At 40.3% G+C, this 27,084-nt stretch overlaps 1 protein-coding gene across 9 annotated transcripts; it reads left to right on the forward strand.

Annotated features, from left to right (window-relative positions):
• The first annotated feature begins 259 nt into the window (after positions 1-259).
• On the forward strand, positions 260-26,873 carry tcf3b (transcription factor 3b). 9 transcript variants are annotated; one of them, XM_030131923.1, is made up of 21 exons: positions 260-818; positions 3,674-3,770; positions 5,772-5,844; positions 10,761-10,834; positions 11,484-11,556; positions 12,001-12,041; positions 12,251-12,383; positions 12,856-12,902; positions 16,931-17,030; positions 17,150-17,250; positions 17,555-17,678; positions 17,774-17,832; positions 18,100-18,175; positions 18,748-18,809; positions 19,032-19,226; positions 20,132-20,243; positions 20,521-20,668; positions 20,927-20,980; positions 21,617-21,852; positions 22,000-22,151; positions 23,342-26,873. In XM_030131923.1, exons 2-20 carry the CDS (start codon positions 3,696-3,698, stop codon positions 22,143-22,145), a joined length of 1,929 nt encoding a protein of 642 aa, XP_029987783.1. In that variant the 5' UTR covers positions 260-818; positions 3,674-3,695; the 3' UTR covers positions 22,146-22,151; positions 23,342-26,873. The 9 variants fall into 9 exon arrangements, with proteins under 9 accessions (XP_029987783.1, XP_029987782.1, XP_029987780.1 ...); XM_030131922.1 differs by having other exon boundaries at positions 17,153-17,250; positions 19,029-19,226; XM_030131920.1 differs by having other exon boundaries at positions 261-818; positions 19,029-19,226.
• The last annotated feature ends 211 nt before the right edge of the window (positions 26,874-27,084 follow it).

A 27,084-nucleotide genomic window follows, 5' to 3' on the forward strand; every position in this document is an offset into this window, starting at 1 on the left:
TGCTGTTGTTATTGTAAAGAAAGAAGAGGAGGACACGGCAACCAGAGTAATAAAATGATGTCAGCGGGCATGTTGGAGCCCCCCTCAGCCAGCCTCCCGAGCACACAGGGAAAGTGAGCGTCAAGAAGAAGGCGGGCACAAGCCGTACTTATAGATGCCTATTGGCTATGGTTACTGTCAAACAACCAACTGTGCTCTCCCATTGGCTGTGCTCTTTCGCATTTATCGTGCCATCTCGTCAAGCTGCTGCTGTGTAATCGCAGGTAACTTTCTTACGATAGCCTTCCGCCGGGCAACATAGTGCTCGAAGCGCTCCCGCATTTTGAGGAACACAACGCGAGGAGGCAAAAGCAATACCTGTAATCAGGCGTTTTCGTCGTTTTGGAAACCGAGGGACGTTGAAGCAGTATTTTTTCTTGTACCGAAACGGCCCGTCTCTCAAAGGCGTTTGAAATCGGACACCGCTGGCGTTGAGGCCCTCACTTTTGTGCGGAGGGATACGTTGTTGCGTCTGACAATGTGGACGGAGGTGGTGAAGATGTCTACGAGAAGAATGAAATCATCTCAGTTGTAACAACAAAAAAGGAAGACGCGAGATTAGTTACTATAATAGATTTGTTTGCACACAGACTTGTTACATTGAAGCAAACACGTGGGCGCTGTGTGAAAAGCAGGCTTACCGGGACAAAAGGAAGACATCTACTGTGCTCCAATGCGTTTCATGCACTGAGGTCGAAATTCTCTTGAAGTTTTATGTTTTTCCCCTTGCGAGTCTCCGCTTTTCTTTTTACTGTTGGATATCAGACACTTGGAGAGAGGTAAAAACACTATCTTTCGCTTCACACTCGGGGGGACTAGCATGAATTTAATGGGTTTCATTGACAGCGATTTCGACGCCTGCAATTTTCGAAAAGTTTTTGGGAATGTGTGGTTAAAGCGGGGGATGTAAGTTTTTGTCTGGTTTGAGGTGGCGAGCCAAGTGTGTGATGGTCTCCGCACCGACCACGGAGAGGAGGAAATTACTCCTTTGTTCTGCAAAAAGACTCCACTAACGTTAAATGTTAGTCATGCCTAACGAGCCAGATTTTGTTTTTTTCGCCGTGTGCCTGTGTTACTTATGCTAGCCAGTGTGGATAAATATGAAACGTTAGCGTCGTGTTATGTTGTCGAGCATTTTAGCTAAAGTTTATGTTGTGGGCCTACACGTATTTCCCATAGAGCCAGAAACAAACTTTCCATAAAACCCCTCTGGTAGCCTTTTAAACATTCCTTTATGGAAGTGTCTGGCCACCAACTAGACTTTATTTTATTGCACATTTGGCAGGAAATTCCTCCTGCTCCCACCCCCACCGTCTTCTCCACTGAACTCCCTCATAATGCACGACTTGAACCCTAATATGTGAAAGAAAGAGCTCAGTATTTGTTGCATGAAGTTTTGAAGCATTGTTCTCTATAACCACCGTTAGAGTCGCCGCGCTTGTTTTATACGCAATTTGTTTTTACTATAAGAATACACGACCGGTGATGATGGTTTGTACGGTGTTAGTAACATAGTTGAGAATAAATCGTGAATGGGTTAGTTGTCAGCAGCAGCAGCCTGGTCCTGGATGTGGCCTAGCGGACATGATCAAATAATATACAGCCTACATCCTGTGGACTCCTAAATGTTTGTGTCATTTCTTCAAAAAAAACAAAAACAAAAAACAACAAAACAATTTCACATATAGTGGCTATTATTTATGGAAATATATCTCTGGCACAAGACTCTTATCGTGTAGGATGTGAATCAACAGTTGCATTTCTGTTTTGTAAAGCCGACCCTTGTTGTTAGCGCAGTGATAGCATTGACATAAATACATCAATAGTTACTACTTTCGTCTATTTGTTTTTTGGCGTTTTGGGAGAAAACTAATAACAGCAAAATCTCAATGAAAGTATGCGTTTGAATTTGTGTTACACATTCTTTGTCCACTGGTAATTACAGGGTTGTTACACACTTAGAGGAAACTACTGTTATGTGTGAAAACCACATAACTTGTTAGTTTAGATGTATTTGGGAATCAGTGTTGAACAGTGTGTTTTTTATCCTAAAGCAGTTCTTCACTTCTGTGGATTGTTTCATTGGAAGTGCAGGCTCTTTTGTGGAGAATGACCTGCCTCTCCTTTGCCTTGTGTGGGGTGACAAAGACCCCTAATCTGCTTGCTTCAAATATTGATCCACCAGAAGCTGAAGATGCCATTTTGTTACATTAAACCTTCCATGTGCTCTACTCTACTAACAATAATGGAAGATGTTATTTTTATTTAGATCATGTTAGATAGGATATCTTTTGTTGGTCATCATATCCAAAAGTTTTCTAATGGCAGATGCATTTCTGTCCAGTTTGCACTTGTGTCACTGTGTTGTTCTTTTTCTTAGTTGAGTCAAGGTTAAATTAGTTATGCTGCCCTGAGTTCATTCCACTTGTACTGCATTGTTTTTATTCCCTGAAGAAACCTATGACACCTTCACAGACTAAGAAAAATATCACATCTATAATTTTGTTTTAATCCAGTTTTGTTCTCCGTCACAATCTTATTTAGCTTGAAATTGGCTTTTAATTTATATCTTGTGAGGAAATCATGAATGATGTTTACATTTTGGGACTTGTATTTCCTCTAGGATATTCATCCTCTTCTTTTTTGATGGTATTAATTTATGTTAGTGCTATATTACAAAAAAGGTTGTAAAAGCACACCACCTGTTGGTGTCCAAGTGCCTCTATTCCTCCTCCTCGCTTCCCTTACCACTGGTTCCCTGTGAGGTTTGTAGAACCGCCGCTCAGCATCAGAGAGCGGCCTTAGGCTCGTAGTGGAATGCAAAACACAGGGTAAATCCAGTATTCATGCTCACTATGTCATTTGACAAGGTTCTTTCTGAGTTGACATATGGTAATTTGGTAATGACGTGTTTGCATACAGTCATTAGCTCTGCCTTTCACCCCTATTTCCTTAGGCTAACAATAGTCCCAATTATGTCTGTAATTGTAAATGTATTACATTTTCTTTTATGTAGCAATGATCGACATATGGTTGTGTTATTTACCAGGGTTGCGTAAAATGAAAGACAATTTTTAGGTGATTACTTGGTAGTGATTTGACTAAAGGCAGCATATTCATCATTTCATGGCAGTGTCTCTTCCACTGCTTTGTTGGAAAGGAAGTGTCAGAGAGAAATTAGCATTTTTAAGTATGTGTAGTGGTAAGTAGCCTAATGTTCTATGTTTTACTCATTGGACTCCATATCAGCATGGTAACAGTTTAACTGTGTGTTGGGTAACCTGTGATTCGGCAGACAATAGACTCTCGTGTTTTAACTGCTTGAATGCTCAAGATTTTAATTTTCACCAGGGTTTTTTTTTTTGTTTAATATCATCAGACAGATATTTTAAACAACAACCACATTTTATGCATCGGTCATAAGTAGGTAGCTGAAAATGCTGACATCGTGGCACCGGTGTGTCAATTTAGTTATTTGAATCATTGTATTATGGGAGGGTAATCTAACAAAGGTAGACTTAGTGTGAATGATTCATGTCCATCATCGTTCCCTGTTTTTTTAAGAGCTACATGTAACTTCTCTTTGTTCTTGCTAGTGCCATTAAAATCCTATATCTGCAAATTTCTCTCATAGGGTTTATTAGAGACTGAAGGGTATGAACGAACAGCAGCAAAGAATGGCTGCAGTGGGAACTGACAAGGAACTCAGCGACCTCCTGGATTTCAGCGCGGTAAGAGAGTGGGAGAGCAGCCGGGGTGTTTCGGGTGGCAATGGGGGGACAGCGTTAGAGGGAGTGCAAAACAACTTGGGTACATGAGAGCTGGAGGTCTCCATGAAAGACGTAGAGAGAGAAGGGTAATGAAAGAAAGACAGTGGGGAGTGAAATTTCTTAAAATCTGCTGCAAATGTAGATTATTTTTCAACAGTTGGTAGGCTGAAGAAATTTCTGTCCTTCATTCTCAGCATGAAGAGGTAATGATGATTATGTCAGAGCATAGTAGCATGCCATTAAACCTCAGGGTCATGGGTGAAAATGAGGCTTCAAGTATAGGTAACTCAATTATACGGGTGATGCAGAGACACAGCAACAACAAGGTAAATCCCGACTGCATGCTACATGTTATTTACCGTCATAAGAAAGTTCATTTTCAATCAGAAATGACTAGAAATCAGTAAAAATCTTTTTTTAGTGTGACAACAAGAGCCAGTTTTCAGTCAACATCAAGTTTTCAGAATCTTTGAGAGAAATATTGTGATATATGAGCTGGGCTGAGTGAATAGCGTTTGCATTTTTCTTGGAAAATGCATTTGTTTTTGTCATTTCTTAGTTTTGGGAAACACATTTTCACAGAGATGCTGTCAGAGGTATTCTTTTGATATTATGTACAAAGTGGGTTGAGGTATTCTGCTTTGCATTTATGTACTTGTTTTCAAGCTTTTATTGAGCTTTACGCTGACATAAACATCCCAAAACCCCTATAGAACTGTTTCTCTTTCTCCTAAATAAACAGAATTGCTGGCAGGACTATAGTGCCAACTCTGGATAATTGTTATATATGGGACACAGCAGGTAATTTCAAACTGCAAACCCTAATGAATATTTGTCAGCAGGCTTCATGTCCCATGAGATATTTTTGACAAAGTACAGTTGATCAATACTGAAGTGTTAATTTCATTAGAATAGAAGCTATTGACGCATTATGATGTAGTTATATGCAGTTCTGTATAGCAACAGGACTAGCTTTTTGTGACGCTTAAACTGGATTTCTGTGGATGAATATTGTTGGTGCTTAAAGGAAATAGCACCCCTTGGAAAAAAAACACTGCATGTTGTGAAGGGGTTTTGTGGGCGGTTCTCACTAGACGGTTGGGTCTGTGTTAGAAATGCTCAGATTGATCAGCTGCCAATTTCCATCAGCAGATGTTCAGTATAAGTATGACATTGATAATTGGTTGAGAAACTGTTAAATGCTGCACAAACGAATTTTCTCTTCTGTATTTGCTGGCTAGGGAATGCTAAGGAATGCCTGTTAGCTTGGACATAGAATAAAGCAAAACTAAACATGTTTGAGATATCTGAAAACAAATGTAACAGAAGCAAACATGGTGTCTAGATCGGTTGTTGGACTGACTTCTTTAGAGTTAAGAGAAAAAAAAAAAAACAGAAAACCTGATCATATGTGGTAGTGGCAGATTGTGTTATGATGTACATGTCCTAGTTACAAAACGGTTTGTACAGTAGAGTTTGACCACGTCACTGAAAGATGCCACAGAGGAGGTATTTAGACCACACCATAGCCCCATTGTGGAGGCACGGAGCCCACATTTGCTCTGTGACAAAACCCACTGCCTCATCAGAGTGTTTTCAAAACAGCTGGTGTGTGGCTGAGTGGATTTTAAAAAGCCACACGACTGTTAGACGTAAATTCCAAAGTTTTGTAAATTACATATTAAGACAAAGGCCTATCACTTGTCATTTGTATTTAGTAGGACACTTCCTGCACATTATGCTGAAAATTATCATGGGGGGGGGGGGGGGGGGGGGGGCTTCGCATTTTCTGAAATTTTATATCTAAAACTGTTTAAACACTGATCCAAACTGTTAAACAATAAAACACTGCAATTAAGCTACAAGCGTATGTGATACCTTTTATGAGTGGAAATGGGATGTGTGAAGTGTGCCTGCCTTTGCTCTCTGAGTTATGGTCCCTTTTCTTCTTTTGTCTTGTAGATGTTTGCGCCTCCAGTAGCCAATGGGAAGAACAGGACAATGACACTCGCCAGCAGTCAGTTTAGTGGCTCAGGTAAGACTTGAATTTGTAAAGAAACCTACATGAAATCTGTAATTAGTGTTACTGCTTTGTATCTACTATGCAGATGATTCTTTACCTTATATTATTTACGATGTTTCTGTTTTGAAGTAACTGATCTTAGCAATCAAAATGCATATAGCCTAAATATATGTCTTTACAATTTGCTATGGTTGGTTAACTCAAAGTCTACTTCCTCTAGTACTGAGCTGCAAATAGTTACTTTCATCAGTAGTGCCCCAGCTACAGATTACTACAGACCATATATGTCCAAAAATAGTATATTCAGTTTACACAGTTTGAAGGACTATATTTTCAACACTATTTCATTAACACATGATCAGCAGACAATGTGTCTCTGTTTCTTTATTCAGTCGTTTGTAGAACGTTTTTCAATGTAAGCAATGTCACGGTAATTCTCATTTAGCAGCCTGCTGCCGTTAAGTATGGAATTCTTCATTTATTTATGAAGATAAAAAGCACATGTAGACTACTGTCTTCTTAAAGACTGACACTTAAAGACTATTAAGAACTGTGTGCAAGTTCACTAATGTATTTACCTGAGTGTTATCGCATCTGCCAGATCATACCACTACCCTTGATCTTTATTTCTACTATTTTAAGTGCAAACTAGCTGCTAGCAGTTACCCACCTCTTGCACCTACAGCTTTTAAGTGAGCCTTTCTCTCTTCCTGAATGTTATTAGTAAGTCGTGTTACTTTCATTCCTGTCACCCTGCCAACCTGGTGTGTGAAATCGAGTCACACTCCCCAGTGTTCCCCAGAGTGAGAACTTGGCCACTGAGGAACAAAGGCAAAAAAGTGGGCTTATGGACTTGAAACGACTCCCCCCACCCTGAAGTGTAAAACACTCCTCCCCCAACACGGCACAGGGCTTTTACCCCCACTGATCTGCAGGAAATGGCTTGAGCCTGAGACAATGTCCCTCACCCACAGCTCACAGCCTCTTAAACTAGCCCAGCATGCAGCGAGTGGCCAGAGTGGAAGAGAGCGCTCGTTGAATAGAGGGATCAGCCTGGGGAAGGCAGGATCCTGTTTGTTTCTATTACAGCAGGCAATTACTAAGCAGTGAGGAGTTAATTCCTTTTCCCCTCCTCATGGCCTAAAGTGTGGCCCCCAGTCATTGACACCCATTTTAATGTGATACTTCAAGCTGTCACATTTAACTTGGGGAGATCTGCAGGTATCCTCTAATAGCACTTAGGAGCCAAAATGTTAACATCTGCAAATTTCAGCCCAGGAGGTTCTCATGGATCTGTGTCAAGTTATAACACTCTGAATGTGTGCCTTTTAAGCATGGTGTACAGCTGTGTGTGTATATTTAAGGGGGGAAAAATAAGATAAGCTACCAAGATAATACGGGACTTCTTGGATTTATATTACTTTTTAAGATACACCATTTATCTCTAGACCATGCCCACCAATTTATCAAAATCAACGCCAAAGATTGTACATTATTCCAATATGTTATATGGCTGAGGCCAAGGAAACCTATTTATTATAGAGATGATGACCATAAAAGAACAATGTCCATCTCTGACGTCACGTGGGCAGCTTGTATATTCAGGGACCCAGCAGCGCGGGAACTGCAGTGAGCAGCCTAGTGGCCTACCAGACCACCTCTATTCATCAACACAAAAGTGCTCAGAGGGGTGCTAATTGCATTAGGCGTCCTTCTCCCTTCCTCAGTGGCCAGAGCGTGTGTGTGTGAGTGGGGAAGGGTGTGTCGGGTGGAGGGGAGAGGATGGTAGAGGGGATTGGCAAGAAGTATGGGATGTTTGAAAAGTAGGGGAGGCAGAGTGTGACAGTGTGTGGTGGGTGCTGGCCAAGCCCACAAGCCTTCAGGCAGGCGTCTCCTCTGTCACCTCTGCAGCTGCTGGCAACGTCTCCAACCCCCGTCACACACACAAACACACAAATCCATGGGATGTGACCGGCTCACTTCCCTTAGATCACAACAAACAATATTGTGAATTTTCACATGTGGTCTCTCGCAGTAACTGGCGTACTAGTTGTGTTTGTGACTTCTGCACTTGGTTGTATACCTGCTTTACTTTGTTTTATGTACAGTATTTTACTGTGCATCCGTGTGTTGAAGCTAGAGCAGCTAAGCCCTTGGAATAAGGAAATCTCAAAGGATGGTGGCTTCCCTTCAACTAAATTAGATGTTTTCAGAGCCTCCAGCCGAGAGAAGGCTTTGTGGCTCAGAAAATAAATATTTTTCTGGGCTCTGGTTGTGAGTCGGTATTTGTCTTGCTATGTGGCTTTCATTGGAAGTACATTCACACCTGTCACGCTGAAATCTGGATTCACGTGATGTACTGTATGTCCAGAGAACTTGTTGTCTCCTGAAATTTTTCCTATACGTATCCAATTGATGGGTTATTCAGATCAATTTCAACATTTGTGTTTTTTGTCTGTCATTGTGTCGATTGTGCAAAAGTTCAGGAAGTTGTTAGCTGTTAAAAAATAATTAATTTGTAACTAAACAATTAGTAACATTTGTGCTTTACTTCTGTTTTGTACATTTACAAAGGGTTGGAAAAATTACTTTGTGTTAAATGATTATACTACTATTTACTTAAAATTTCTAAAAAAAAAAAACAGTGGATATAGGGTTAAATGATATTGTTATGTATTACTTTAAAGGTATCTTGTTGATAACAGCAGTGTGACTGCTTTGGCTTGGTAGTTTTTCTGCAGGCAATGAACAGCACTAACAGTCAACCGGAGAAATGACAAGCTTTGCAGGGAAGTGATGAAATAAGGATGAAACAAATCCTAGAAAAGATCCAGTTTTGACCCTTAAATGTTACTGAAAATGCAGGCTCTGTGTTTTTACAGTTTTTAAAGGAAACTTTTTAGGTCACAGGCGGGAAGTTGGTTTAAAACAAAGTGCTAAAAATATGTTTAGTGGCCAATGTAGTTGATTTAGTAATACATTACTGGCCTACTTAAATATCTTGCTCATGCAAAGAGGCTTGTTTGTGCATGAACAGCATAGTGGAGGTTGTGACCAAAAAAGTGTAACCGGCATCCAGATTTCATCATTGAAAATTTAATGTGTAGCTTGTGACTCCAAATGATTTGTCAGGTAGTTAATTTTGTTAACAGCATGTGTAGCTTGGCAGATGATTTAAGACTTTTTTCATTTTTTAAAATAATTCTGGTTGCCTGTAGTGACAGTAAATATCACACATGACAAGAGATCAACAGCAAAACAAATATCTCTCTTTTCTGGCATAGTCTGGCTCTCCTAGGTTGGCTGAGCGTCAGTGTCACCTCAGCAGCTCTTCACCTTGTTTTAATTGCCTCCAAGTTAATTACTCCAGTAAGTGTGAAACAATGTTGTCAGACTTCTCCTGCACAGCCGTGCTTTCTCTCTATCCTCTGCTCCCCCGCTGGCCAAATGGAGCTTTCATAGGTGGATGAGTGGGGTATTGGAAAAGGCTGTGAACATTATGAAGTTCCTCTCTTAACTCTGCTGGTTGGCCTTGTTGGACTGCTGAGTGCAAGTTGTTGTTGACGGTGATCAAATATAATTTTGAGTGTTTGTCTCATTTGAAAACGTGTTGTACATGTGAAAATAATACCAGCCATTTTGATTAAAGCTAGTGTGTATTTAGACAGAAAAGACGAGAAGAATTAGCAAAAATAGGATGAGGTTATTGTTGATGTCTCTGTTCTAGAAGGTTTTTTTTTTTTCTGGAGAATTTGGTATTTTTTCTCCCGGCACTGTGCTTTGGCTGAAGTGTCTTCATGCAAAGTCTGTCTTCTTTATTTAGCACTGAGCCCATCACCAATGTCCTGTGCTGTTGGACATGGTTGACGGTGGTGCTGCACTTTATTAGTTGCTGTGGCCTTTTCGACAGGGCCGATCTGACAGTGTACAAGGCTGATCTTTTGAGGTCCCCTCTCCTCCTGCTTGCGTGATTCTCCATGCCACTGGCATCAGCTCCATAGATCACGGCTGTCGCAGCGTGTGTAGGTGCTTGCACCGCTCTGTTAGTCTCATCACTCATTCTCACTCGTCAGCCAGGCTGCTGATCTCGCCCAGACCCCTCACTCTGCCTTCCCTCTTATTTCTCTCCATCTTTCTCCCTCTTTCTCTCTATCTCTCTCTTCCCCTTGCTTTCTCCTTCCACCCGCTCACTCCCTCTTTTGCTTTCTCACACACATTTTTTTAATTAGGCAAAAATCAAAGACAAAATATGAATATTCATAAGGAAACTGCATTAATATGCACAATTATGCAAATCAGCATGCAATTAAGCCTTGTGTCTCCAGAGAGCCTGGATAGCATTAGTGCATAAGACAGGGAGAAGGGGATGATGGGGGTATTTTGGAGTTTTCTGCTCCACCAGTCTTTTGGCTGTGTTTTTCCTTTGTGCCACACATCGTTTGTTTCTTTACCTAAAACACAGAGGTTCATGTTTCAGCTTTATGCTATGTTTTGGCATTTTTGTGTGTTTCTTCGCATTCATTGCATTAGGGATGTGAATATATGTACCTACAGAGCGACTCTAATGGTAACACTGAGCCACATTTCCTATGTTCTTTTTTGCACATTATGTTGCGTCTTGGCTGAATGCAAGAGCAATCACTTTGATCAATACTGGTGATCTCTCCTGGCTCATACAAGCCCATTGTGCCCACTTAAGAACGTTGAATGTTTTGAAAAGAACATGGTGACACATTCCCTTGATACATATCCAGCATCAGGGATTTCTTACACACCTGAAGTGACATGTAGTATAATCATATATTCCCATTTGGGATTTGGAAATGATTTTTTTCAGTATTATTCATCTCTTCTTTTTGATTCCTTCATGTCTTTCATAGACTGACGTGCAGGTCTACTGACCTGTCTTATCAATTTGTCTTTTCCAGCACTAGATGAGCGCAGCGGCTCCGGGTCCTGGGCCTCGGCAGAACAGAACAGCCCCTCTTTTACCCAAGGACGGGTAAGATCTAAATACACACACGATCACACTCTTGAGTCACACAAAAGTTTAGGTTTTGACATCTTAGCATTAACACCAGATGCCACGATACTGTCTCTCACACACACACACACACACACACACACACACACACACACACACACACACACACACACACTCTGTTAATCACTATGCTGTGCTGCCTCTTTCCCCAAACCATCACAAAAGCTTAGTACGTTTCATGCCATGTGCCATTTGATTTGAAGTGCTAGTTTTACTTTCTACCTAATAACCTTGGCTCAGAATCCTGATTTGGCAAGCTCTCTGGTAGCCCAGAACCTCTGTTGAAGCCCACCGGTAATTGCAGCTTCACATCCGCCGTAACTATCTTGGCACAACTCTGTGTAAATACAAGGAACAGGGGGTGAAATAGATGCAGCAAGCTTTGATTACCACAAGTTGATAATTAAGAATGTCGGTTTGAATCCCCCGAGCTGATGCAGATTTGTTTGGCATGGATCCTGTTAGTTAGACAGGATAGCAGAAGAAGTTGAACCACTAAGCCATATAGGTGTGCTTACAAGATATCTATGGTTTTAAAGAATGGCTATTATTATATGTGAGTACACAGAAGATACTGCATTTACCCTTTTTTGTAACATCCTTACAGGGCTATGGTGAAGGATCCCACTACAATGAACATGAAGGCTTGTCCTCTCCATTTCTTAGTTCAGGGATCGCAGGTATGTTTCTACATTTTCACTATTGGCTTTCAGTTGTTGAACAATTATTTAAAAATCTGGAAAAGTTTTAATCTTGTTGCTTTGTCATATGTCAGTTCTGAAGTGGTCCGACTGATAGTGATCAAGTCGACCCTTGTGCATACATTGTTTTGACCTAAAAATTGTTTTTAGCAAATGTGTATGTGCGTCTACATGCATGTGTGGCTGTGTTCATTCGTTAAATGTTGAGGATGTTAGGGCACTGAAGCAGAAACCTTCCCTAGGGTTTTGTCTGGCAGGCGGCTTTATGCAGCTGAGCGTACTGAAAAAGGGGAGGGCATCTCTGGACTTTTTGTACTTTAGAAAACCTACTTTTCATTTGTTTTAGCACATGCCATATGTGTGTATACAGCTCCGGGTTTCACTTGCTGTGATGTTTAAATAATGTCCACTTTAATCTTACAGGTAAAAATGAGAGGCCACCGTACCCTCCCTTTGGAAGCCAGGTACGTCACCTATCCCATATGAGCTTGTGAGAGATACATTTGTATGTGTCAGTGCAAATGAAGCCCTTCTTTCTCACTTCTCTTTTCATGTTAAACATTTTGAATTAGCCGTCCTCATTTCCTAGAAGAGAAGCTGTTTGTTTATGCTGTATTCTCCCACGCCTCTATATTTATTATTAGTAATACCTTGTTTCTGTGTGTCCCGCTAGCCTGGTTTTCTTCCTAGTGACATAGCGATGCCTAGCCCAGATGCCATGTCCCCCTCTGGTCTGAAGTCTGGCTCACAGTTTTACCCCTCATACCCCAACAACCCCAGGAGAAGACCCCCTGATGGAGGCATAGGTAAGCCAAGCGGAATAAACAAGTGATGTGTAATGAAAAAATAGGCCAGGAGACACCTTTGTATATTTGGTTGTCTAATCTTTGCCCTTTTAAAATGATTGGAACACAAATATGAAATAGACTTAACATCAACAAAGATGTGTTTATTTTTGTGCATTTTTTTTATTTTTAAATATGGTCATTATCTTTTATTTTGGTAGTATTTTGTCTGCGTCTGAAAATTCATTTCAAAACAAAGCCACATTTAGATAATCCTTGTGTTATGAATATGCAGAGACATTTCATTCATGCAGATATGCTCATACACGCTGGTAAACACATACTAGTGTGTTTTTTCTCATGCATTCAAAATTGGTTAGAGCAGGTACACAGAGGTACTACATCTGAGCTGATGAATCTCTCTATGCTAATGTCTTATTTGTGTTTTTGTCTCATTTTCACCTTTTCTGTCTCCCCACCTGCCTGTATGCAGACACCCAGCCAAAGAAGATACGGAAACCCCCTGGCCTGCCGTCCTCGGTGAGAGCTTATTTCTGCTCGCCTTCACAGCTCACAGCCAGGCCTCTCTCTCTCTCTCTCTCTCTCTCTCTCTCTCTCTCTCTCTCTCTCTCGCTCTCGCTCTCGCTCTCGCTCTCTCTCTCTCTCTCTCTCTCTCTCTCTCTCTCTCTCGCTTTCTCATATTCTCTCTCACTACACACACTTGCTACACATAGACAGACACACAAACACTGCTCTCTCCACTCTGCTTGAGCAGTTCTGTGACAGACAGGGGTAAAGACCCTCTGCTCAGGCAGACTCTCAGTGAGCTGACAGTCAGGCAACTCAGGCCCCAATAAACATCATCACTGTGGTTGTCTTTACACTACACTCAAGTGGTTTCAAGTGGTGTTCAGGGTCTAGTTGTCATGTAGATGTTCAGTTTTATAGGATTTTGAGGTGCAAGTCTGGTTACTTGCCTTCCTCAGTGGCAGGATTTAATTTATGCTCGTTCTAAAAACATGCAGGTCTTAACCAGAAAAGTCACTGTATAGATGTTTTATGGAGTGTAATACATGAAACACTCTGGCTTTACATAGCCAGTTAGTTAGGAGCCAATTCAATGTTGCTAATAAGGAATTTTTTTGTTTCTTTAAAGAACAAACAATTTACTTAACATCAACAAAGTTGTCTGGCTACAGGCCTACTCTGATAATCTGTCTGGCACACATTTCAGTTCTTTACCAGTTTTGAAGTGAGTTGATTATTTAATTAGCTTGTTTCTAACTGTTGTTTCCTTAAAGTTGTTGTCGACTAAAACTAACTGAAGTTAAGTAGCTTAACTCCAAGCGTGTGCGTGTAGGCCCAGGCTGTAAGGAGTTTTTTGATTTACTCTACCAAGTGTCACATTTTGTCACTGGGCCCAAAATTCCCAGCAGCTGATGCAGCATGTGTGTGGATAATGGCAACCACACATAGTTGAAAACGTTAGTCACTGATACATGTTTGAAAATATCTTGAATGAATCTCACCGATTGTTTTTACAGTGACTTCATAAAGATTTGAGTCAAGCTGCAGTTGTGCAAATCTGTCCCATTCATAGATTTTAACCATTGGTTAAATGTGAATATTACCCATTGTACATGGTTTTTAATATCACCAGTCACGCCGTCCATAAAGTTTCACCTCCTCTAGATGAGTCACAGTTATTTGCTTAGTTTGAATATTACATAGTATGCAAGGCACAACAGTAACTCTGCTCTTTTTTTTGTTTCTGCTCATGTAAGTTCCTTCATGGTCCTCAAACTATTGACGCATTACCTTCTGAGATGCACAATAGGATATTTCAAGTCAATAGGACCTTACAGGGTAGATATCTGTGCTACATTTGCATTTAGATGCCACTCTTGCTGCTTGAGCTGCCACTGGTTCATCAATATGAAATATTGCCATTGCACAAACATTTTCTGTAACCCAGTCCTCACGCTACAGTAGTTCTCAGATGACAGTGTCCTGAAAGACTAACTAGGTATGGGACCTCTCTTCACTTGTAGCATCAGTGTTTCTGCATGTGGCATCAGAGATGAAGAGATGACCAAAACTTGATTTTAAGTTTTTGCGCACAATTTGACTCTAAGGCTTACACAGTCATACTACATTACAATGCATAGAAAAGGCAAATTTAAGGAGTTTTACTTTGTGTACTCCCTGATGCACTGCACTAATTTGCAGATGCAATGACAGACTTGTATTTGGCATAGAGAACAATCAGAGCTGCCCCTTGTAAAGTGTTCAGCCCGTTCTTTCATCTGTTACTCGTTCAGGAAGTGACATGTGTGCTGTCCTCCACCTGTGGGTGCTGTCTTGTTGAAGTGGCTGCAGAAAGCTCAGCATGTAGATGCACCGTGTCTCGATGACATCAGAGATTGAGTGTGAACACTCTGTCTAGCCGAGGCCCCCTCTTTTTCACTGTCTAAACCTCAGTCATTCCCCGCAGTGTGAACGATTGCTGCGTGGTTTTTAGTGCGAATGATGAGATGTCTCTGTGTGAACCCCCCTCCCCCACTTCACCCAGCCCTCCGCCTACGCTTCACCACATGATGGCCTGGGTGGGCCTCCCCCTGTGAGTGACCCAGTTGTGAGGCGCGGTGCTTGTGAGGCCTCTTAGCCCCGTGTCTGAGCCCAGATTAATGACTGCCGATGATGATCCTGTGGTCTTTCCTCCCTCCCACACTCCCTCCTTTCGTACTTTTCTTCAACACCCCTCCAACATGCTCTTTATCTACTTTAAGTTCTCAAGTCATTTTTTGTTAATTGACAAATTGTTGCCTTTTCAAGGATATTTCACATTTCCTCTCAAGCCAACTGACATCTAACACATGAATACCTCTACGCTCAATCCTTGCCCTAACCCCAGTGAACCTTCACCCCGTCTCACCTGCAACAGTCTGACAACATAGACAACAACTCTCGTGCACAGTAGTTGTCCAGTAGACTAACCACAAAACCTTTGTGGTTGAATAAAGCGCTTTGAGGTTAGTTTGATGTTAATCTTCATCTACTCCCCACCCCTTGCCACAGCCCACGCTTTTCTAGTGTAGAGACCTTTGCACGGTCATAACCTGAATTACATTAAACCCCTATTAGTTGAGGATTTTACCCTAGAAATCCCCTTTCTTCCTGAGAATACAATTATCCTGCAGCACCCGTCATTGTGTAGTTCTCTGTTCCCATCTAGAGCAGCAGGATTCACTCGACATTGTTCCCCGTGAAAGAACAACTCAAAGCCTATTGTTAAATGAAGCCATCTCCATCATGTTTTCCCCTGAATTAACCGTGATCATTTTAAATCCCCTGTTTCCTTCACACTCCCCTGGCCATATCAAGCTTTGTTTAAGTCATTTAGATTACCTTCTCCTGTCCCCCTTCAACACCCCTTATCTCTCTACCCATTTCATAAATCATCAGGGCCTTCATTTTTTCCCCCTCAGTCCTCCCCCTTGCCCCTTTACCACCCCCTACCCACTGCAATCTCTCTCTCTCTCTCTTCCTCCCTCTCGCAATGACTGGATCCCAGCCCCCATCTCTCTCCCTCTCTTCGCTCCCTCTCCTCAGCCCAGCTGCCTGTGGAGTTGGATGTGGTCCAGGAACAGGCAGATGGCTCTGTAATTAGAAGTGCATCTCTCCATTCCCTTTCCACTTCTCCCTGTTAAATCAAATTACAGAAAAAATCCCTTCTCTGGATTAGCATTCTTTGCAGCGTAGCCTCCATTCTCTTTCTCCCTTCCTCTTTCTACCATGTACTACAGAGGAGAGAAGCACGGACCGAACGGTCTCTGATGGTGTCAGAAAACTGAGGGCTTCTCATGTCCATCTTGAGTCTCTGGCTTTAGACAACTGAGGATCTGTGTGTCACTTCAGCATCCATTTTTGTTAGCGTTATGTAGAAAGGGAAGATGCATAATTGAACTCTTTAAGGCACTAATATAATATGTTCACTTTCATCAGAGCTGTCCATTTTAATCTTTCCTGCACTTACACACCGGAATACGATCCTCTGATGCCATACACAATGTGATATTGCTAGTTTGAGCGTATTGCCAGTGGAGTGTGCATGCGTGTGTGTGTTGGCTCAGTGAATGCATGGTATGTGTGCGAGCTGATACTGAGTGTGTTATAGGGAGGGGCTGCAGGCCAGGCAGTGCGATGTCACTGGGGTCCTGGGAGCTAGAGGAAGTGCTCACTGTGCACTGGGATTCAAGCCGTCGCTGTGCCCAGCATGCCATGGCCGCTGTGTTCTCCTCCACAGGCAAGGAGCCGGCCTGCCTCCTCTCCTGGCAGACTCCCTCTTGCCATCTTGTGGCCACTAGATGCTACTTATAATTAAATGGTTTTGGGTACATCAACACTTCATTGGTGACACATTTCACATTATGATGCTCAGAGTGACATACTAAGAGGACACCGGTGTTTTTAAAACCTAGAATCTTAATGTATCTCAAAGATATTTTATGTATGAAGACCATGTAGAAACAGCAGAACAGCTGCTTATACTTTGTGTTTTTTTTTAGGTGTATGCTTCCACATCTGGTGATGAGTATTCCAGGGAAAATGGCGGATATCCTGGTGCTAAGCCTGGAGCTGTCTACCCTGGCTCTTTCTACATGCAAGGTAATCTTTGCATTGTTTCCCTGCTAGTCTTGGAGATGCACTTTTTTTTGTTTAGTAAATTTGCTCTCTGAAAATCTGGTACAGCATTCATATGTACAAATGTGTCTCCACTTTCTTAGAAGATCCCTGGTCATCTTCTGGATACTCTGCCATGCTGGGCAACTCTCCTCACATCGGACAGCCAGGCTCCTTCTCTGCAATTAATCCACAGGACAGGATGGTGGGTAGAACTAAAAGCCTTTGTTCCATTTTAAGATGGACCTCATGATCACCCTGTTCATGTTTCATTTCACTTTATCATCATCATGTTACGTCAAGGAAATTATCTGGTAAAATTTAAGTTATAATTTAATCATCTTTTGCTTAACAAAACACCACATTTATCATCTGATTTTATCCATTACTGTGGCAGGCATTACATTTGTTGAATATTGTTAAAAATTATTAAAGCTCAAGATGAATGCATTTATCATGTTAATTTAAGGTGTGTGTGCCTTATGACGCTGCTTGTATTCCTTCTCCAGAAGCGTCACCCCCTGCCTCTGTCCCCACAGAACTATCCTCTGCACGGCAGCGAAGTCAATGGCTTCCACTCAGCCCCCTCCACATACAATCACACACCCGCCATTAATGGTGACGGCATCATGGGTAAGAACGTCAGACAGAAAGAAACATCTTGGCAGCTTGTGGCATCAATTCATCTCCTACAGTCATCTGATATTTTTTTGTTTATTTGTGTACAGCTAACCGCGGCACCACAGCTGGCAGTTCAGGAGATGAAATTGGGAAGGCTCTTGCCTCAGTGAGTTGTTAGATTATTTGCTGTTGTTGTTGTTTTCCATTTATGACTGATTTGTCTGAAGATGTTTAAATTGTTGAAAATGCTCAGCTGTTATCTTTCATATTTATGCATGTATATTTAAATGTGTTATAATTGATTTATATTAAAATGTCATGACTTGTATTTCATGTATGTGGAAGACGTTATTTGACATTTTCAGCCATATTTCAGTGTTTTTATGTGGGATTTTTGAATTAAGTATTAAGATGTTGTGATTAATTCTTCCAGATTTATCCATCGGACCACAACAGTAATAACTTCTCTTCAGCTCCATCGACTCCTGGGTCTCCACAGGGAATTACAGGTATTGTGAAATAACTGAACTTTTTACTACTTCCCTTAAAAAACGGAATCTTACAAATTTAATTTACTCATTCATTTTTGAGTCAAATATGAAAGCTGACTAATTAAACTAATTGAATTTAACTTGTGATGTGTCACTTCAAGATGAACATAACAAGATTCATTTTGTAAAACATATACTATGCTCTTCAAATGACTGGATTTATCTAACTCCTATTCTGCCTCATGATGAAATATTCACATCAACCTGGAACTTGGTCGGTAAACTGAATTTGGGTGGTTTTTAGCCTCTTCTCTATTCCTCTTCTTAACTCAGTCATGTAACCATAAATTTGGAAAATGTTTCATCTCAGCCACAGAATACGTACATCAGTCCAATTTATATAACGTAATCACTTTGATTGCAACCTTGTTTGAAACCTTGGCACACAAAAATGAATCAGTTGAAATTGTTGGAGTCAAAATGATGCATCTGCATGCTTGATGTTGCTCTGCACAGAAATGTGACTGCAGCTCCATCTGGTGTTAGGTAAGGCATTACTACATTTACTGTACTAATATTTCTCTCTGCAGGAGCTCAGTCTCAGTGGCAAAGACCAACCACACCCAACTATGAAGGGCAACCACATGCACTGGTATGTTCAGACATTTCACTGCTATGACACATCAAAGTAGGTTTGAAGCAAGAAACAATGCAAGATGTATTCTAATCTTCAAGTTGTATCACTTCATTTACTGTGGTATCTCAAGTGCACTAATGCACTGCCTCTCTCCAAACTACATGATCTGCATTTATTATCTGTTAATAGCATTTATCATATTGATCCGAGCTCATGTTTCTTGTCCTTCTATAGCAGAGTAAAATGGAGGATCGCTTGGAGGAGGCCATACACGTACTGCGCAGCCATGCTGTGGGCCAAGGCCCTGGCTTGGAAGGCACCCACTCGGACATGCACAGCCTGCTGTCCTCAGTACACAACGGGGGCCTCGGGGCCCTCTCTCCAGCCTTCCCCAATGCTAGCCTTGCCCTAAGCAACAGACATCCTGCTTTGGTGAGTCACCTGCTCTGCTCAAAACAAATGTTAATTTATGTCATGGAGATTTTGACTTTGATGAAATTACGTAAATTAAATTAATGCTCATTATATACATACATTGGTCTGCAGATGTCAATGTAAAAAAAATAAACAAAATGGCTGTACATTTGTCTTAACTTGGTGTCCATATGAAGTATATTACACACTTGTAAATACAATATATACTGCATGTGAAGAGTCAAGCCTAGGTTGCCTGTGTGCCTTGGACTTCTATTTACAGCATTTTGCACAACTTGCCTTTCTTGTTAAATTAGTGTTGTGTTCCCACAGGCAAGGAAAAAATAGCCCTGAACGCTATTACTTACTAATTTTTTTTCTCATGCTTAACATCATAGCATTTATGCCATCTGCTGTCCAAAAAACAAAATTATATGTAAAACAGTATTTATAGTGCATTCACCGTCCATATTATAAAAGCCAAGTGGCCTCTGTGTGTCTGGAGACTCACAAAAAATCTGGAAAGACTCGACTGCTGCAGTTTGGCATCCATATGTATTTTTGGTCAAGGAAGAGACTAGCAAAAACGGCAAGTTGATAGGACCAACATTTTGGGAGATATTAGTCATTTTGGAATACAATAGCCCTACAATCACCTTTCTGTACCCAGAACACTTTGGCGGTGACTGCTGGACAAATGTGGTACAGCATGCACAAATATACAACAGCATAGAAACTACCACATCTAGAAACCGTGGATCCCAACAGGTCAATGTGCTAGTGTTAAATAATAATGGTTGAGCTGCATTATTTGGCATCCTGAACCAGGTCTGTAACTGTGAACTGGGGGGCTTTTGTAGGCAGTTTCGTAGTGTTGTTGATAATGTGCGTCATTGTAAAACTTCACTGTCCTTAATATTCAGCAGGGAGGAAAACACGAGGAGCCGACAGGCCTTCCTCCCAGCAGCACTCTTCTGCACGGTCACCATGCATCTGGACCCACACCATCCGCTGGCCAGCCCGAAGGCTTCACCAGTAAGACTCTACACTTTTGGAAATATTAGTTTATTTTATATTTGGAAAACTACAGTAAAGTATATTTTCTATCGTGGAACATTGTGTTAATATCTAGCATCCAAAATTTACATTCAAAGACTTTTAGTGTGAATATATAGTTCTTCACTCTGAACATTGTCAGTAATGTTTTTGTTTGTACACTATTATATCCCTTCCCCAAGAGCTGTGATTAAAGCCCATCACTTGCAATTGAGTGGTTTCAGAAACACATTCTCACATCTGTTTGTGTCTTCAGGTCTCCCTGGTGGTATGGCCCGTTCCACACACTCCTCCAGCAGCTCAGACATCAAAAGAGAAGACAAAGAGGATGATGAAAATTCATCTGTTGCAGACAAGTCCGACGATGAAAAGAAGGACGCCAAGGTAGCACGCAACCGAACAAGGTAGAATCCTTTTACTCTGCTTTTGTGTTTTAAAATAAAGTTGCTTAACCTTTCTTTAACATATTTGCACATTTCCTAAGGGGGAAATATTTTATCCCACAAAGGTGGAGATTTTTTTAGGTCAAAACTGTCTTATGAGATCGTAAGGGGAACAATGAAGTGTACATTAGTTATCTCCTGTGTGTCCCAGTGGTAGCCCAGACTGTGTCAGGTATTTAACTCTGTCGACATCCCCCTTCCCTCATGTCACGTTTACAGAAAGGAGGCGTTGACCCTCCAGATGCTCTCTGGCTTTTCAGACCAGAAAGATGAGTAAGTCTCTGCTAGAATTAATTTCTTGTGCTTTATGGACTGTTGCCAGACATCTCTTAAAGCACATGTTTATTGATCTGGTGTCTTTATTATCATGCCTGATTGTAATTAGTTCAGTAGCTGTTCTGTATTTGGAGTTGTCAAATTTAAAACTGATTTAAGGAAACATAAACATTCAGGTAAAACATCTGGAATTAGAAATGGAAAACCTTCATTTGATAATGGCACAACACATTATGATTTCAGAGTGAAAATGCCCCCCCTTTTATCCAAATGCACATAATGCTTGTTGTCAAGTGTAGGCACAGCTGACACAAGGTTTAGTATACTATTAAAAGTGAACATGTCCACCTCTTGTGGGATAAACTTGTGATCCAGTGATAATCTGAAGTAGGAGATGCTGCTTCTTGGATTTTCTTTCCAGTATTCACTTTTCTATAGTATGCGCTTAACTGCTCACACATCTCATTTGTAGTGCATTCATACAATACTGATGTCTTCTGTGAAGGTATGGTCCTGCAGTTAATGTACATCCTGCTAATTCCCATTTAGTACATGAAAAATTCAGTGTTTGATGGCTTCTTTTGTAATCTCTTCTGCCCTCGGCCTCATTATTTCCTCTCCGTTTATAACTAGTCAAGACAATGAAGATGATGAGGATGTTCCCCCCGAGGTGAAGATGGAGCGTGAAAGGGAACGGCGAGTGGCTAACAATGCCCGCGAGCGCCTCAGAGTACGGGACATCAACGAGGCGTTTAAGGAGCTTGGGAGGATGTGCCAGCTGCACCTCAGCCACGACAAACCTCAGACCAAACTTCTCATACTGCACCAAGCTGTCAATGTCATCCTCAATTTAGAACAACAAGTCAGAGGTCAGTCTGCAAGAGGCATACAGAGCCAACACTACCCTCACCAGCAATTTAAAAACGAAAAGCTCAGTGGTTTGTTTATCTCAGTTACATTCACTTTGGGAATCTGAAAAACCCTGTCTCTTGTCTTTTTTTTTCTCCCTCTCTCAGAGCGTAACCTTAACCCCAAGGCAGCGTGTTTAAAACGTCGTGAAGAGGAAAAGGTGTCTGGCGTGGTGGGTGAAGCACCCATGCAGCTCTCAGGAGGCCATCCTAGTATGGCAGGAGATGGCCACAACCCAGTTGGCCACATGTAACACCAGGTAGGAATAAAATAATGGTTAATACAGTTGTGGAAAAAATTATTAGACCACCCTTGTTGTCCTCAGTTTCTTGTTCATTTTAATGCCTGGTACAACTAAAGGTACATTTGTTTGGACAAGTATAATGATAGTTTAATTTCAGAGCTGATATCTATCCATTTTCCATAGTTTTCTTGATGATAACCAAAATCACTTAAGTTCTTCCATCAATATCTATGGCATTGTACTGCCAAAAACAGTGCTTTTAGGTCCATGTTTTCTTTTCCGTCTGTTTTAGTCACATGATACACACAGGAGTTGGTGCTTGATTGCATAGCCATTGTTTTTGATTACTTTTGATGGTCTCATAATTTTTTCTGTGACTGTATATTGTAGGTATTTGTTGACCATAGTTAAAGGTACAATATGTAATATTTGTGTTTGTTTACGTGAGCTGAGAGCAAATCATTTGTGGACGTTGCTTAAGTCTATTTCTAAGCATAAGGATTTTAACAGAAAAAGTCAGGTCTGCATATAAAAATCAGAGTACATGGATGTAGGTATTAGGGCTGCCACAATCACAACTGAATCATCTGTTTCTGTTCATTTTTTATGTTTCTGATATAGTATGAACCTAACAATAGTCTACTTGTACACAGACTACATGTGTTGAAGACCAAAAGCCTTTAATTGACATTGAACATTAGAACATGTAGAAAAATTAAATTTCCGTATAACTTTTAGACTTTAGAAACAAAAATAACACAGGGGAAATTTACTGAACACATGCAAAACCTATTGCTGAGGTTTCGCCATTATTTCTGCATCGTTTTCCCACTTCATCCCATAGTTCCTGCCACTGTTAATGAAGTCTTTGTGCATGATATTTCTGTTGGCTTCAGCTGTTATAGGTGTGACAAATTAATTGCTCTTAGCTCAAATAGTTTCAGTGGAGCCCATTGTATGATAAGTGTGATACAACCACTAGGTGACCGAGAAAGTCAGGGAAGATGGACATTTTTAAAAGAATGTTATAACCTGTTCACACATTGGAAATAAAATAATCATATATAGAAATGTCTTCACATGCTACATATTGTGCCTTTTTTAAAATGTATACATAGATATACTTGATTGTTTGTGATGTTACCTTCAGTGTTTAGTTAATGGAATACTAACAGTAATTAATAAGTGTTTGTGTTTTTTTGCAGATCTGATGGTGTTCCCTTGGCTGTCAGAGGATGTGGCCTTAACAGATTTCTTCCACCCATTATTCTCAGTGTGTGTATATGTGGACATGTCTGTGTATTGTCCGTTCAATTTTCAAGATGCACATTCACACACTCATACACACATGCATACTGCCAAAACTGACACAGCCTGTTTGTCGCACTCCCAACCATGACTACAAGCTCAAATGTGAAGAACTTTTTAAGTTTTGCTTTGTTTTATACATGTAAGGTTTTTTTTTCTTTTTGGTTTCCACAATATGTTGGAACCCCGGAGTACTTTTTGTCCTGCCACAAATTGGGACTTCACACACTGCCGAGAGGTGCTCTGGTTAAAGAAAGGAGACCTAAACACAAATTGAATCAAGGATTTGTGCCTAATTGTTACATGTTTTCTATTTGACATTTAAGCAAATTGCTTTACATGTGAGGAACATTTATTGTGAGGGATTGCTTATGTGTATGAGCAATTATTTTTAATGTATGTCATTCCCAGCGTGATGGTACAGTCTTACATATGTTATGTAACCAAGCCCATAGTTGAAGTTGAATTGTCTAAATTCTGTTACTTTTCCTTGATCTTAACAGCAAAAGGTTTGAGGAGCGTTACTGAAGGGTCAGAAGGGAAAGGTCAACGTTTGGATAGTTCAAAAGCATTTTACACAAAAGACAGGAGCCTGACCAAGTGACAGTCACTGACTGAGCCCCGGTCGTATCCCACAAGGCATCTGGAGACTTGGAAAAGAAGACCCCTTTCTTGAAGGTTAAGAATTATGAGCGGTAGAATAAGTCTACCACTACAAAACCGTTCTTCCTCTTTTGTCGACCACAGATTTTAGTGTTACTCCAGTGAATCCCTTGTTCTGAGTTCAAGTTTTTGTACTGCTTTATGTCTGAAAGCATGCAAGGACACAAAACACATAAGCACAGCTGTATAGATTTAGGATGGAAGTCTGAAGACGTATAATATTTCAGCCCTGGAAGTTTTGTATAAAAGCCATCAGAGACACTTGATAAATGATGCTCGGTGCTGTCACTGGTTTACTGAAAATACCAGCAGATGCAGCAATGTCATGTTTTCCCCCTGATTGACATTCTGGTGAGAGATTCAATGAAATTCTACACAATCTGGGTTCATTTGAATAATGAATCTCCTCAGCCCACAAATGGTGAAATGGATAAGCCTTTGTACTTGGAGGTTAACTTTTCCAAAATGAGCATTCCCACTGAATTACAGCCCCCCACCTTCCTCCTGAGTAAGTTTGTCGTCACGTTTCTTAGTGAGAGAAGTGTGACATGTAAATTCACTTCATACATTACTCTGATATGTTTCATTTTTCAGAATTAAATATATATAAATATATATATTTTTTGTTAGTCTATACATTGTAGATTTTTTACATAAATGGCAATATTAGTTTGAAGTTTAGAGTGTATTGTAGATGAGCTGAATAAGGGGATATTTGACATTTAAATGAAATTGTTCAAATCAAATTGAACCGGGATGGCAGTGGAAAAGGGTCAACAGTCGATAAAGGAAAAAAAATGTTGAAAGCGTTTGGTGTATCCTTTTATTCCAGTTTTAGTTAAAAGGCGTTTAAATCAGCTACCCAGATGAGTTTGTTCTTTCCATTTGGGGATTTTGCGTGCACCACACTCTTGCTGAAGTGTTCTTTAGCAGCGAGGCACCAAGGCAAAACGTGGGAAGGGATTTATGTCTCGAACCGTAATTATGCAACTGGTTTTTGAATGTAGCTACCATACAAATGTGGATCGCCTTCATTGTCAGAGTTGTTTTCTGGGGTTTTTTTGTCAGTACAGTATACTAGTTTTCATTTCACCTTTTTCTAAGATCTGCCCTCAGACAAGCGGCTCTCAGTGTGTAGCTCGCTTTTCGAGTGTCCCGCACACTTATTTTTGAGGCAGACGCTGGTATTTGGGTGTAAGGTAACAGATAATATGGAGAACAAAAACAGTGTTATTGTGATGTTATTCCCATATTCATGTCATGTTGTGAATGATTTTTTTTTTTTTTTTTTTTTTTTTTACCAACATGTAATCACAAATGGGAGGTAGAGCATTTTGTGTGTTTAATTTCTACAAAAAGAGATGAAGAAAAAGACCTATACAAATCAATAGTGTGGCCTTTTCATTCTCAAGACTTAAGATGTCATGATGGGAGAGTGATACCTTATCAGTGCCTGAACTTGTATTTTCATTTAAGACAGTTTTATTTTGTGAACCATATCATTTCATTTACCATGGAGATTAAAAAGGTACTTGTTCATTCCCCCACCCTACCTTCTCCTAATGCTTTTTTCAATTTTCAGGAAGAAGTTTAAATGGTATAAAGAGATTTTCTTTCAGTGTATCTAGTTAAATAAATAAATGTTACGTAGATCTTGTTAAGTTTTTATTCCTTTTTTTCTAATTATTCAACTGGATTATATTGTCCAAACTGCTGTTTTTAGTTAAGGTAATGGGTCCAGGTCATGAGTTAATTTCTATCTGCTCTACATTGCTAAATCACTTGACATAACAGGGTTCAAGAGATGCTGCTTTTGGCTCTGATTGTCTGCTTTTGATGCACATTAATAGACAAGTGTTTGTGTTGCTTCAGTTTCAGTGTAGGGAGTGAGTTTTTTTTAAATTTTTTTTTTTTTTTTTTAATTTCTTTAATTTTATTTTTTCCCTGTAGTAGCTGGAGCCTATTTTGACTTGGAGCATTTTCTGTACATTAGAGTGCAAGCCCTCTGCTGCAGTGGTTTTCCGTATATTTAGTCTTCTGTGAGAATTTTCACCTCTGGCATTTTACTCTTCCAACTCTTTTGGTGACGTTGACAGTGACTTTTTGTGAGAAGTTTTGAACACTTCTTTCAAAGAGTTGTATTTTAATTTTTTATTTTATTTTTTAAATATTACAGTATCAATAAGTGTAATGAATATTGCCGATTTGTTACAGGGGAAAATCAATATGTGACTTGATGTCATTAGTATTCAGTGAACATTACAGTAGCCTTGAGCTATAGACCCAGTTTTCCTTTTGTTTCAGAGGAACCTTGTTTTTAACTATACAGTCTCCAGAAAAGCAACCTTACCCACTGCAGGAGCGCATATCATGGACAGAAATTTACAATTTTATGATGAAAAGTGTTCAGTTAATGGGCTTGGACTTGTTTTTGGTATAAGAAAGCAGTAATAAAAACTTGCTTTCAACAGTTTTGTCACATCTTTGATGAACTCAAAAGGGGGAGTTTGAGTGTCAAGTAAAGAGCCTGACATCATGGAGTGAGGCCTCAGTTGACTGCTGCAGAGTCCTCTGAGGGCCTCACTCACTCACTCTTTTTTTATATATATATATAAATATATATAGTTGAGAACTGTCCTGTATATAACAGTAATGTAGCAATAAATGTGCCATTTTTAATAACAGATTATACCTTTTCCAATGTCTGGCTTTTGAATATTGTATACATAAAAAGGAAAATAAAGGAAAACATTGTAACAAAGGGTTTATTGTAGTTTGGAAAATGAATTTGTTCATGTGTTAAATGACTTAAGTCAGTCAGGGAACAACTGCATTTATGATCATGATTCCAAATCACCTCGTCCAATCTAGGGTGATACCGATACACACGAGACAAACACAGGACTCTAGTATTTATAGCTGAATGGGTGCGGTAGACAAGCCACTGTGTACCCTATAGCACCGTGCTGTAAACAGG

Source organism: Sphaeramia orbicularis, chromosome 4 (assembly GCF_902148855.1).
Source record: "Sphaeramia orbicularis chromosome 4, fSphaOr1.1, whole genome shotgun sequence".
In the NCBI taxonomy this organism is placed as follows: Eukaryota; Metazoa; Chordata; class Actinopteri; order Kurtiformes; family Apogonidae; genus Sphaeramia; species Sphaeramia orbicularis.